Source organism: Danio rerio, chromosome 21 (assembly GCF_052040795.2).
Source record: "Danio rerio strain M-AB ecotype USA chromosome 21, GRCz13ab, whole genome shotgun sequence".
NCBI lineage: Eukaryota > Metazoa > Chordata > Actinopteri > Cypriniformes > Danionidae > Danio > Danio rerio.
Window position 1 is genome coordinate 36,022,472 of NC_141041.1, and position 15,158 is coordinate 36,037,629.

General features: G+C 33.9%; 1 protein-coding gene across 2 annotated transcripts in view; it reads left to right on the top strand.

Annotated features, from left to right (window-relative positions):
- si:ch211-247j9.1 overlaps window positions 1–15,158 on the top strand; it is a 27,658-nt gene continuing 12,500 nt past the window's right edge. For both annotated transcript variants that reach the window (XM_087301485.1, XM_087301486.1), the window contains exons 1-2: window positions 1–255; window positions 14,506–14,622. In XM_087301485.1, the coding sequence (XP_087157611.1) occupies window positions 204–255; window positions 14,506–14,622 (169 nt within the window). In that variant the 5' untranslated portion in view covers window positions 1–203. The remainder of the gene's footprint in view (window positions 256–14,505; window positions 14,623–15,158) is intronic.

Consider the following 15,158-nt stretch of genomic DNA (forward strand, 5'->3'; position numbering starts at 1 on the left):
AGATGGGGCTTCTGTCCAGGCCATGGCAGTGCTGGGGAGCCTGCGCTCAGGGACGCCACCAGTGTGGCCAGTCTCCACCGATTCAGAGTCGCTGGAGCACCAGGAGCTCCAGTAAGGATGATAATGATGATGTTCATGATCAAATTCAGAGGATCTGAGCTCGGCTGAAGATCTTGAGAGTAAAAGAGACGTGCACCTGCAGGATGGGACTCACCTGCTTTAAGTCCTGGAAGTACAACAGTGCTGCACAGAAAGGTGAGCGAGCGATTCTCACTAGTGTGACCGTGTTCATGTGTTTATATATATGTATATATATATATATATATATATATATATATATATATATATATATATATATATATATATATATATATATATATATATATATATATACATATATACATACAATAACTATAAAACTGAAAATTATGTAAATATTCGTTTTCACTTTGTATTTTTTATTTGTCGTTAACTTTTAAGGGTTTCTGCAAGTTTCATAAATCAAAAAGTAAGACTTTTTAATACCATTATTAATAAAATTTAAGATTTATATGGGAATAAAAACTATAATGAGTATTTTTTTTTCTAATGAAAAATCTAAATAATTTTACTTATCTCAAAGAAATTCTAATCTACTTATTTCTTACCCAAATATTTTAAATAATGCATCAAAAGAAGTAAACTCTCGTTTTGATAGATGCACTTTTTTTTAACATTACATTTCTTTTTTTTTTAAGCTAAATATATGCACAACTGTCTCTCCAGGTCAGTGTCCTCACCATAAATAGATGGATAACTTTTCAAATGAATGTTATTTATTATTATAAGGATGATAAACTATATAGAATGAAACCTTAAACTATATGTTAAAAGTTCTACTGATGTGGATTGCTGGTGATTGGATGATTTAGGCCCAAATGAATGGCTTTTCATGGACATAAGAAAATGAAGACCTGCTTAAAGTGATTTAAGACATACAACCACATTTTGGTAAATTTAAGACTTTAAGGCCCTAAATTTAGTTTTAGGATTTTAAAACATTTTAAGATATATGATATACGTCATGAAAAAAAAAAATATATAAAAATAAAAAAAAAAAATATATATATATATATATATATATATATATATATATATATATATATATATATATATATATATATATATATATATATATATATATATATATATATATATATATATTGAGAGAGAGAGAGAGAGAGAGATTTTTGAAAAGTTTAATTAATATATATTTTAATTGTTACTATATATATATATATATATATATATATATATATATATATATATATATATATATATATGTGTGTGTGTGTGTGTGTGTGTGTGTGTGTGTGTGTGTGTGTAAGGGTCCAGCCAGTTAGTCCAATGATGGTGTCTACTGGTGGATGAAGGTTCACTGCATGTTCGGTCTTTCCAGTGCACAATGTTGATTAACTTTAAACTTAACTTATATCTAACTCCAATTTTAGTATGAGGTGGTTTAGAATAATAATATATTTATCCTCGTTTTATCGGACTACATTTATAAAACATTGATAAGATTCTTTTGTTTCCTTTAACATTAATTTAAACTATGTATAAATATTCTTTTTGATTTGTTATATTTTATTCTTATTGATTCAGATTCCTCTAGCATCCTGAGTCTTGTACCGGCCGAGTTTGCAATGTCTTAAACACAAGCTTGTCAGTCTTGGTCATTAAACAGAGGCGATTAACCACTCTCCTAAAAAGGCAAAACCCTACTTACTCAATTTAGGACATTTTATGGCACCCATAGATTTGTTATCTACTGAATCAAGACAAACTATTTTAGTCATACCATAATCATTACTATAGAATCAAGCAGACAAATTCACTTAATAACTAATAACATGGTTATTAGTAACTTTTAATAATCCCCATAAGATTTATACAGTACATGAAGGCCTAACTTACCCACATTTAGATTAGTCTTAACAATATTTTGTTGTTCTAAATAGAAAACCCATTATTGGCCTTTTACAGTCTATGTATACTTGAATTAGATCCAAATGTGTTAATCGGAGCTCTAAGAACATCATATAGCGTGCCACACTGCTCTGTCTAACCTGTTTTAGTCTGTTACTAACCTGTACCGAAATAATAACACGAACTCTGTTTGAATAATTAAAAACATAACAATGTATTATATATATATATATATATATATATATATATATATATATATATATATATATATATATATATATATATATATATATATATATATATATATATATAATTGAATTCAGAATTATTAGCCCCCTTAATATATTTACCCCCGTTTATTTTTTTCCCGAATATCTGTTTAACGGAGAGACGATTTTTTTCCAACACATTTCTAAACATAATAGTTTTAATAACTCATTTCTAATAACTGATTTATTTCATCTTTGCCATGATGACATCATATTTGACAATAATATTTAATATTAATAATATTTGATATTAATAATATTTTGACAATAATATTTGATCATATTTTATAAGACACTTCTATTCAGCTTAAAGTGACATTTGAAGGCTTAACTTGGTTAATTAGGTTAACTAGGCAGGTTAGGGTAATTAGGCAAGTTATTGTATAGCAATGGTTTGTTCTGTAGACAATCGAAAAAATATATAGCTTAAAGGGGTTAATTCTTTTGACTTTAAAATGGCTTTTAAAAAATAATTTTAAAAAAACTACTTTTATTTTAGCCTAAACTAAACAAACAAGATGAGAAACAAGAAAAAATATTATTAGACATACTGTGAAAATTTTCTTGCTCTGTTAAACATCATTTGGGAAATATAAAAAAAAGAAAACAAATTTCAAAGGGGGGCTAATAATTCTGACTTCAACTGTATATATTCATAATTATAGTAAATAAAGTGATTAAGTATCTATAGATTATATGTAATAATATTACTTACATATACAGGACCAAGTGATTCTGTATTTAACATTGAATAAAATAAAAAAAATGTTTAAAAAAGACAGATGAACTTAATTGTGTGACCATTATACACTCACTTATTTTTGCTTGTTCAAATTCCTTATTTAAAATAAGCTGAATCAACACAATTCTTAAGATTTCATTAGGACAGCTTAATTTTTTTATGTTTAATCCACATAAACTTGTTAAAAGTGTTACAAAAGTTAACTTAATTGATTTGTGTTAGGACAACATGAATGAATTGTGTGAAACCCAGCATTTTTTGCAGTGTAGGAAATTTGTAGGCAACATTTAATTTGTTAAAATGTTTTACTATTAAAACCTGTAAATGTAACACACTAATATCTGGATAAGATAGGATTCGACAATTCTTTGGAATGTAAAAAGACACACTAAATCATCAAAAATGAAGACATGATATACTGTACATACTGAATATACCTAAGCTACAGTTCAGCCTTAAAGATGTGATTTGTAAGGGTTTCTGGGTCAAATAATTTGAAGGAAAGTTGAACAAAGGACAGACCCCACACAGACCGAGATTTCACTTATGAATGCAATAAAGCCCAAAAGCGACAAAAAAAATAATAATAATAATGTTTGAGAAGACGGCTTGATGGGCTTTGATACAGAACTTAAAAATATCTGTAACACACTGAAAAAAATATTTCTGCAAAACTGTTGCAAACAATTTATATTGGTTGAATTTAAACATTAATTTTTTTGTTTAAATTCAACACAAGTATATATTTTAAAACCACTTTACTTAAAATTATGAAATAAAATGAATCATCTTGGAGTCATTTTTTTTAGTGGATCCAAATCAATGCCAATAGAAAGATCTGAATCTGCAAATATAATGAAGAGAATTATACCTGTTGCATGATATACTAATGTTACTTATACAACAAACACCTCCCAGCTGGGAGAAAGATCTGAAGAATGCAAAGTATTAGATGAGTCATGCCTGATAACATTTGTGCCCTGCAGGAGAAGTGTCCTTCAGATTCATGCAAACACAAGGAGGAAGACAAGACTGTTATTTTACTGCCGTGCAAACACAAGGAAGCACTTACCATTCTTTTCAATTACCGAGCTGTCAAAACAAAGCGTCCAAACACCCTTTATTACACACTGCAGTCCTGTCTATTAAACACACTGTGCCAGTCCGCCAGAGAACCAACGGTTTACTCTAGTTCTTATGGTTTTCCTGGTCACGCTTTTCAAAAAGGTTCAATTAGTTAGTTCATGTGTTTATTAACATAAACAATACTTGAACAGCATTTATTAAAGGGATTGTTCACCCCAAAATGAAAATGTACTCATTATTTATTCATCCTCAAGAGGTTCAAATCCTTCATGAGTTTCTTTTTTTCCTCTGTTGAACACAAATGAAGATATTCTAAGGAATGGTAGAAACTGGTAACCATTGACTTCCATAGTTCCATTAAAAAAAAAAAAAAAAACAGCCAGATCTCACGTGGAAAGTTAAACTTTTTTTTTTTTTTACGTATTGTCAGACATGTGGCTAATTAAAACAATTCAATTTGTATAAAAACATACTTTTTTTTTTTTTAAAGAGGCATACCCCAAACCCCACCCCTAACTGCAGGATAAACAAATCATAGTAAAATGTACAACTGCGATGATAGAAATTTACATGAATTACCCACTGAATCAAAAATTATGAATGAAACTGAGCTGGAAAAATAAATACTATGAAAGTCAAGGGAAAGCGATTTCTGACATGTTTCAAAATAATTTTATTTCTGTTCGACTGAAATAATAGAAAAGTGAAGGGAGAAAATAAATCAGATTTGATTGAACTATGTATTTAAATGTTCATGTTTAACATTTACAAATGCATAATTAAAAATCCAAAATGTTAGGGATGTCCAGATCCAATCACGTGAACAGAAATCGGGTCCAATCACATGGTTTCAGACTCGATCGTAAACGGACATTTCCTACCGATCAGGACTCATTCTCATTAATTTTTAAAGCATCTATGCATCTATAGTTCCTAAAAGCCCATTACTGGCATTGCAAACACTGTGGCACTTTTATTTTTTTATTTTACATGCTTGCCGGGTATTTTAAGTGGAGTTGCTGTTTGTTTTTATATTAGATTTTTTTTATATTTACTGTTGCACTAAAGTGCACTGTAGTGCAAGTATAGAGTAAAAGTATCTGTTGTAAGTATTACTTAAAGTATGAGTAAAAACAAACCTTTTTAAAGTACTACGCTGTTAAAACCTGATGCATTTAAACTTAATTTGTGGATGTGTGTAAACATAACATTCTGTAGTGCGTTTAGTCATTGCCCAACAGGCACACAACGTCATAAGTATTTAATATTAGGTTAGAATTAGGTTGTGATGTCAGGTGACCAAAATCCAACATCTGATAGACATCATAGTGGTAATGTCCACACAACGTCAAGCTGTAACATCATTAGACGTTGACTTTAGGTTGGGCATTGGACACTGACGTCAGCTTGACGTTGGGTTCTGACTTCAAACATAAACCAGATTTTAATTTCCAAGCAAAATGCAACGTCATTACAACATTGGGGTACAACCTCAATTTGATGTCATGTTGGCGTCTTATGCCTGCTGGTTGTTTAAGGCCATTTTGGTCATCAAAGTAAACATCCGTCATCTTCTCATCAGTGACCTGCATCTAAACAGTCTCTGGGTCAATGATTGTAAAGATTTTGGACATCTTTTTGGACACTTTTAATGCTTCCAAACAATTTGCTGCAATTATAAATCGCCCATGTCTTGAGGTAGTTCATTATGGTGCGATTTACCTTCTTTGTGCGATTTGATCGAGCGTGTTAACAATGAAAGGTGTCATAATTTGTCACAGTATGAATGTGCAAATATAAAACCCAACTTTACCTCAGTTGGTCTCTGCTAGTCTATTATTATCAATACATTACAAGACAATATGCAGTTTAATGGTGACATTTAAAAACAACAGCAGATGAAAGAGACAGTTCATCCAAAAATAAAAGATTTACTATCTATTTACTCACTCTTGCGTGGTTTTAAACTTGTGTGAGTTAGCTGCAATTATAAATCGCCCATGTCCTGAGGTAGTTCATCAATATGCGATTTTCCTTCTATGTGCACTTTGATTGGACAGGAATCACAGCACTGATTTTTTTAATCCCCATAGACAAGAAAAAATAAGTAGTGACTGCAGGTTGAAGGAAAGTAGTGGAGTAAAAGTGTTGATAAAGCACTGAAAATGTACTCAAGGGAAAGTAAAAGTACACATTTATAACACTACTTAGCAAAGTACAATTACTGGGAAAAACTACTTAATTGATAACTAATTTGAGTATTTGTAATTTGTTACTTTACACCACTGATAATTGTACTATTTACTTTTCCTCATGTGGATTCAAATCTTTATGGGTTTCTTTCTGCTGTTAGACTCTGCTGTAAAAGCATTACCATTGACAAACCCCAAAATGTGTCCAGTACCACCTTTGGACCTAAAACCATAGCCAAAAACCAACAATTTGTTTATACATTAAAAACAAAAGGCAAACGCATTAGGATCTACATACAGACAACAAACTCAATGAAATTAGCCCTAATGTTTGTGAAAGAAACCTTGATAAATTCTCCAATGAATTTTTCCAATGAGTTTTACTTGCTGTAGGATTGGTCAGTCCACAACAAGTTTCTAATACTTGGAGTTTCTAATACTAACCCTAACCCTTTACTAATCCGGGGTCACCACAGCGGAATGAACCACCAACTTATCCAGCACATTTTTACGCAGTGGATGCCCTTCCAGCCACAACCCATCTCTGGGAAACATCCACACACACACTCATACACTACGGACAATTTAGCCTACCCAATACACCTGTACCGCATGTCTTTGAACTGTGAGGGGAAACCGTAGCACCTGGAGGGAACCCACGTGAAGGCAGGGAGAACATGTAAACTCCACACAGAAACACCAACTGAGCTGAGGTTTGAACCAGCGACCTTCTTGCTGTGAGGCGACAGCACTGCCTACTGCGCCACAGAATCGCCACATGCTATACTTGTAAAAGCATTTTAACTACTCAAGCTTGTCTATTGCGTTGGCTTTAATTCTGTGACAAACATCTTTTATTCAGGTCATTTCTTTGAAGCCATTTTTAACACCTGTTAATCCAAATACATTTTCAGAGGTTTAAGCAAAAATAAATTGTGAAAGCCTACTATAATTTATATCTGTAGTATACTTATTCTTGTCATGAAAACAGCCATAAAAGCTGGCATGGCATAAACACGAACAACATTTTTTCTGTTAAACACAAAAAAAAAAAAAGACTCATTCATTAATTTTCCTTTGGCTTAGTTCCTTATTTATCACTGATCACTGGTCGCCACAGCGGAATGAACCATTCCAGCATATGTTATGCAGCGGATGCCTTTCCAGTCACAACCCAGTACTGGGAAACACCCATACACTCTCGCATTCTCATACACTATGGACATTTTGTTTATGCAATTCACCTATAAAACATGTCTTTGGACTGTGGGGGAAACCAGAACACCCGAAGGTAACCCATGCGAACACAGGGAGAACATGCAAGCTCCCCACAGAAATACCAACTGGCCCAATTAGGAGTCAAACCAACAACCTGCTTGCTGTGAGGCGACAGTGCTAACCACTGAGTCACCATGCCGCCAAAAAGAATGCTTAAAAAAACATAAGTTAACCACTGACTTTCATAGCAGGGAAAACAAATACTGGTTTCAGGGTAGTGTTCCAGCTTTCAGCAACTGGAGAGTAATAAATGATGATGACATTTTCAGTTTTAGGTGCACTATCCCTTAAAAGTCAGCATGAGCAACCATTTTTTTTCATATTGTGACACAGTTGCTAGAAAAATTGATTATTAAATAAGAAAACAGTGGGCGTGGTTTGTTTTTTTTCTACTGCAAGTTGATTGGATGTAGTAAAGTAGGCATTTCATTCAGAAAGGTTAGGAAAAAGGTTGAGTTACTACAACCAAACAGACACCTCCTTCTTACCACTTCTATTTGTTCTTATAGTGCTGTCAAAACAGACAGTTGGAGGGGCGTGGTTAAGTATGTTAACCACGCCCAGTACCTCAGACGGACTTAATCTGAGAATTTAACTGAAAACAAACATGAAGTGCATTTTCGTTCATTCATTCATTCATCCTTTTTTCGGCTTAGTCCCTTTTGAAGTGCATTTTCAGATTCAAATTTTAGATTACAAGGACATTTCTTTTCTCCTAATGCCATGCACAGATGAGTTGTTTACCACAAAACTAGCAACTTGAGCTAACAAAATCAATATGGTTAGATTTGATTTCATGTGTACGTTAAGTCCAAATCTCTGCCAATATTTTGATCGATCCCAACTCAATGTCCATCAGAGGGCCTGGTTTAAAGTATGCTGGTCACTTGTCTGAATCTGTGAAATGCCCTTTCATGGCAATTCAATGCTCTCCTTTTAATATCATTATTGCTCAAGCCAGTCTCGTGGAGCGCTCGGTATTGATAAACCACTTAGCTGGATTTTTTACAGCCCTGGTCTTGTTACCGAAAGTGTCCGCTTTGGAATTAATTACTGCACTCTACCGGCAAATGTGAGTGGAATCTGGGGCATACTTTAATTGTGACCGAGACCCATCCAGTGATTAATATTGTCTCTGAGAAACACATAGAGGAGGAAAAAAATGGCAAGAGTTTTAATTAAATTATGAAAATCGATGCTCGCCCCTTCTCCCGCTGAACTCTTGTGGTGCTTAAAGATAAGAAATGGTCATCTGATTCAGCTCAGGCTGTGTTCCAGTAAGCTCACTGATGGACTTGAAGGACACTATGACCATTAAGGACAGACTGAGATTTTTGCACTGTAAAAAGCGATACACACTACTATGGAGTATTCAATACAGTCGGTACAGTCTCATGGGACATATGCTTCGGTTTAAATTTCTACATTTCTACATTACATTTTTACATTGAAAAACTTCAGCATACGATTGACTCGGGTTTCAAAACGTAGTATGTAGTATTTAAAATTTGCAAAAATGTAAAGGAGCACCCTCTAATGGATTTGTCATATAAAACGTGCAACAAAACATAGCCAGAGCAACGTATTTTAAGTTTTGCAAAAATGTCGACTGAGGAAATGGACAGCTGTCTATGTCCAAGTTCAGTAAACCACAAGATTAAACATACCTGGATTACATATTACTTCCTGCAAATGGATAGTTCCCCAAAAATGTTTGATGTAAATTAATAACCAACATGCATACATATACACTGTAAAAACATCCATAAATGAGCAGTTTTCTGTATTTATTTATTCATGTTTTTATTTTTAAGAAACATTTTTTGTTGTGCTGGTTGAAAGTCTCTTCACAGTCCAATAGTAATGATGACAGTAAATGATCTAAATGTGTTTATATGTATTTTTATATTCTGGGTAAAGCATAAAACTATAAAATGTTCATCCAATAAAATAGAGTAGGACCGACATCTCCCATAATACTGATAAGCAGCTCAGACTGTCTGTCAGCAAATGTAGATTCGGACTTCTGCGCATCTTTTCACACAGATCCGCCATTCGTACGTGCCCGTCTGAATAAGCGCCGCGCGGTCACGAAACAGACCGGGAGAAATCAAATGCTGATTTGAAACTTTTAAAAACCCAAATCAATATTGGAGTTACTTTAGCACGCTGGAGGAAGGAGACACCACGGCTGAAGTATTACTGTTAGACAGGTATTGTTCTGTTTTAAAACTATTTTAGTCAGGCTAATATTATGTTAGATTGTGTTCTGTTATGAATGACTTATATGCACAGACGTGTTTTTCAGCCACTGAAATCTCCCGGTGAAAGATTGATGTGATTGTTTTCAGTTTCATAAGGTCCTTTTACAGCATCGATAATGTAGATTTATATTTAGTTTAACAATAAAACATCAGTAAATAGAGCAATTCCGCCTAACTTGCTTTGAGATGAAGTTGCTTTTATATTCACATTGGGTCATTTTTGAACAATGACAGCCTTCCTATACTGTTTACAATGCTACTCTGAATATTTGCTCTGAAATAGCATGTAAGTGTGGCTAAGTAATAAATGTAATTCCTGCAGGCCGCTGGCTAAACACTAACTGGCGATTGGCGAATGACATGAACTAGTGGGTTGTCTGTCTGCTGTTGTGATGTGGTGCACGTGCTCGCGATTTCAGGGGGTGTGGCTTTGAATCACAGTCCCTCCCCGCCATCCAAAGATAATATGCTAAGCGGTTAGCATTTTGGCAGATCACCTACTGCACCTTTAATTAAAGCTTTTGACCTGAATTATGGGTTCTTGATATTTCTTCCATCAACTTTTAACCTAGAAAAGTAAAAAAAAAAAAAAGTGACTTTTATTAACATACTAATAGTTTAAAGTAATATGTTGTCTGGGTGTTGTATACTAAAATACACAAGACGTTATAACAAACTACCAGTACATTTTTTGCTATTTTACAGACTTATTTCTCTCAATATTATTTCTTATATATTAAATTATTTCAAACTACTAAAATGTTCATTAAAACTCATTTTGTTAACCTGTAGAGTTGAATTTTTATCATCAAAAGTCTAGAGAGCAGATTGTAGAACACATTTTCAATAATAACCAAGAGAAGAATCCTTATTTCCTGCTCATTAATACTTGGGTAGTTGTTGATAACTTTAGGTATAGGATAGGATTAAGTAAGACTATGGTAATAAATAATATTAATGAATAATTATTTTTTATAACAGCCAATCAGTGGTGGAAAGAGTACACAATCATAGTGCAAGTAGAGTAAGGCCCAATCCCAATTCTACCCCTTAGCCCTTCACCTTACATAATTCTAATTAGCTTGATGGTGTAGGGCTAAGGGCAAGGGCTAGATAACCTTTAACGGGGAGATTTTTCAGGACCACACTCGAAACCAAGGGGTAAGAAAATTTCCCAGAATACACCAGCCACAACGGCAACATAGCTGCACATGAAAGTCAGGAGATCCACAAATTAGTATTTTTGGTCATTATTACAAATGTTTACAACAAACAAGCACATTTTTCAATACATTCATAACTGCGTTCTTGTTTACTGCCATGCTTTAAAAAAATGGCTAAAATAAAAAACGCAAAATTTCGCAATCTATAATCCCTAAGAATAAATCCTGTACAGCAGTCCCACAACATTCTGTTACTCGATGACACTCGAATACCCTTTACAAAAATACTAGTGGCTGGGAATGACCTTTTTACAGTGTCTGCTATATTGTTAATGTTGTTTTCGTGTGTTTACATAGATGAATATGGCCACGGTGTAAATACATAGTACAGTTACAAGCTTATTGACAACTTATATATCATATAATAACATGATATCCTTATGATAACATGATGTCGTTGCCTTCAGTGACTTTCTGAAAATAAATACCAAAAAAATAACACAACTGGAATAACTACAGCAGTCTCCATCGTCGATCTCACATGAAGCAAGAGCTCACAATGACATATGATGACATGTGCAGGTGCTGTAGTGCTGTCCTATTTCTTAGGGGTACATTTTGAAGCCCTTCCCCTTCACACTCTGTTTCAAGGGCCAAGGGAAAGGAGTAGGGGTACAAAAATGGAATTGGGATTGGGCCTAAAAGTATGTTGTGAATGTTATAAAAAATATGAGTAAAAAGTATCCCCTTTAAAAGTACTTGAGTTGTGAGTATTGAGTATTATGATGTGAAAAGCTAGTGCGTTTACATACAATTTGTGCAGGGATGTGTAAACGTAACATTCTATACTGCATTTAGTTATTAAAGAAACTCTAAATATAATGAAAGACTGCTCATTTGAATACATAGGTGTGTCAGTAATTGTGGCATTAAGACTATTTGGCAATTTCAGTCATCATAAAGTAAACATCCTTCATCGTCCCATCAGTGATATGCAGTCTAAACAGTCTCTCGGTCGTTGCATGTAAATATTTTCAACATCTTCTTGGACACTTTTATTGCTTCCAAGTGGTTTGCTGCTTTATGAAGTGCCTATCTTTTGAGGGGGTTCAGTTTGATGCGATTTACTTTCTATGTGCTATTTGATTGGACAGAAATCACATGACTGATTTTTCTTCTTAGCCGATCCCCATAGACAAGAGGAAATAAAGTAGCGAATGCAGGTTGACGGAAAGTAGCGGAGTATAACAATACAGCAATAAAAATGTACTCAAGGGAAAGTACAAGTACACATTTTCAAAATTCCTTAGTAAATTAGAATTCCTTAGAATCAAGACTAAATTACTGTCATTTGAATGTTACTTTACACCACTGCAGCCAATATCCTACAAGTATAATTTAATTATACTAAGCTAATATGAAACTATAGTTAACAGTGAGCATTAGTAAATATATTAAGGTATTAAAACCCTTAACTAAATAATAAAATACATATGAATGTGTGCAGTAATATAAAAGTAAAGATTATGCTATCTTGTGCTAAACTTTAAATTGTAACTGTTAAACTAAATTTAGAGCAACATATAAGCCTCTAAATAGCAAACTCAAGAATAAACTTAGAATAATGGTATCCATGGCTAAAATAAAAAAATTGGCATGCCTCAGAACCAAATAACACAACTTTACACGGAGGACAGAGTCGAATTTGAGAGTTATCCTAGCAGGCCAGTATGATCTTTTAGTCAGGCAGATCTTTTAGAGTTCCCCTCGTGAACAAAAACATGTTTAAAGGGTCTTTTGTTCCACATGCTATTAAATGAATTAACCCGGCAAGTTTAACCTAAATGTGTGGTAGGCAAGAAATAACCTTATTTTAATGTGATTTGTCTAATTGTGATTTTATTTTATTGCATGTCATTATTCATTGGTTGTCTTAGTTGGAATGAGCGTATGAGTTCCACTCAAGTGGACAATAAAGTTATATACTGTAAAAATACAGGGTTTCACACAATTCATTTATGTTTTCCCAGCACAAATCAATTTAGTTAACTATTAACGCAAAAGTGGATTGAACATAAAACAATTAAGTTGTCCCAAAAAAACTAACTCAAGAATTGTGTTGTTTCAGCCCATTTTAAGTAGATAATTAGAACCAGCAGCACCAATATTATTTTGAGTCTACAAACAAACATTTAAAAAAGTTCAATGGTGCACATCCCACCTCTGATGTATTTTTATAATAAGTGTGACTTTCCTTAATCACAGCATAACTTTGTTTGTTTATTATGATTTTTGTATTCTGTTTTTATGTTTATTTTTTAATGACTTTTGCTGCTATACTTGTCTAACGAAAACCTTGTCTTTGTTCTTTTTTTATGTTCGTATGTTCATCAAAACTAGTGGTAGGCTGTTATCGCTGTTAACATGCTGTGTTAATGCGAGACTCATATTACGTGACAAAAAAAAATGATCGCCGTTAATCTATTCTTAAAGTTGGGTTGGGAGCTGGGTCTATTCTACGCAAGCTATGATGACTTTCACCTTTAGCGCGGATGTATATCTGAGTGGTGAGCCACCTGATAAAAAAGTGCCCTTCAGAATCAAATCAGTAGAATGCCTGACTTTAACTGCATAACTGCAGTTCGGCAGTTTCACTTTAACTTGTGAACATTTAATTCATGCCGCCGTGACAAACTGGGGTATTAGATGCAAATAAGGACTAATGAGAGTGTTATGAAATTTAATAACGCCAAATGGAAAGAAAAAAACTTCCGCATTTCGCGATGTGTGAGTGTGCGGTCCTTTACTGAGAGCTGCGTGTGTGGATCTTGCCGGAAAAAAATTGTGAAAAGTCTTACATGTTTGATTGCGGTGTTTACTTCAATAATGCCACTAATATATGCATACTCCACATGTCTTAATTCCATTTCTGTTTAGTTCAGTTATGACTTTAGTCAGATTAAGGTAATAAAAAAATTTAATAAAAAAATAAGTAAATAAATAAATCGCTGTTTCAAGCTTATGTAGGCCTACAGTTCAAAATTCATGTTTAACTAAATAAACAGTTAGTAAACACTAGCAAACACTAAGTACATCTTATTGAAAATCATTTATTTTCATCACTAATTATCATAGTAGAACAGTTTCTCAAGCAGTTTGTGATGTATTTTGGAAACAGGAGATGAGCCCCTGGTCTAACGCGCCACCTGGCTTGAGAAACCCGTTCTCAAAGACTTTTGGGTGGCACAAATATCGGCAGAATTCAAATGAGCCATTTTAATTTTAAAGAAATGGTGCACATCCAGTAGGCAAAAAGCTCAACAAAATCAAAGTAGGGACACTACAACTCCAAAATCAGCAAAATATTTATGCTCTCACCTGACTTTTCAAGCTTAGAAAACTCAAAAATGTCACTTGTGGTCAGAACAAACAGATATTTTGCTATATGTGGTATGCTAAAGTTTAAACAAGCAACTATGTAATATTTGGATGATTTGGGATAAACTAACAGACCTTTTCCATACCCTTTTCCCTCTCAAACAGGAGGAAACAGGGATGTATTGGTTAGTCCTGGATCATATTTCTTCCTCTCAAACAGCTGTGGTCAGGGAGAGGAGTGGCTGAAGAGCCTAAATAAAGGCATCTGGATACCTTTTACAGGTAAAAACATGTACACACAGACACACACTCATTGGCATTGGTGGTTGATGAAGACTCTTTACAGGCAAAATATATTTTATACTGTTAAAAACTGCTTATTATATAGCCATACACCACCCCTAGCCCTAAACTAAACCTCACAGGAAACCTACGCCAAATTTTGAATGTCAAAAGACCGTGTTGAGTACGATTTTTGAGCATTTTGAATTCCAATGACACAAGGGATGTCCTCATAAACCACCTCAACGTTGTAATACCTATGCCATTACGCATTTCAGCCATGTAAACAACCAAAACCAGTATGCACACACCGGACATATGACTAATCTACCCTCAGTGGTCTCTGGAAAGTCCATGTCTGTGCAAATCATTCTGATGATTAAAACAAGTCGATGGTTTAACATTGAGTGTGACTCGAATATGATGAAACTTCAGATCCAATCAGTCTTCGGGGCTCCGGCCATAGACATAACAACCGACACACACAATACGCACAGATTCCAGTCATTTCCAAATCATGGGCCATGCATTACACA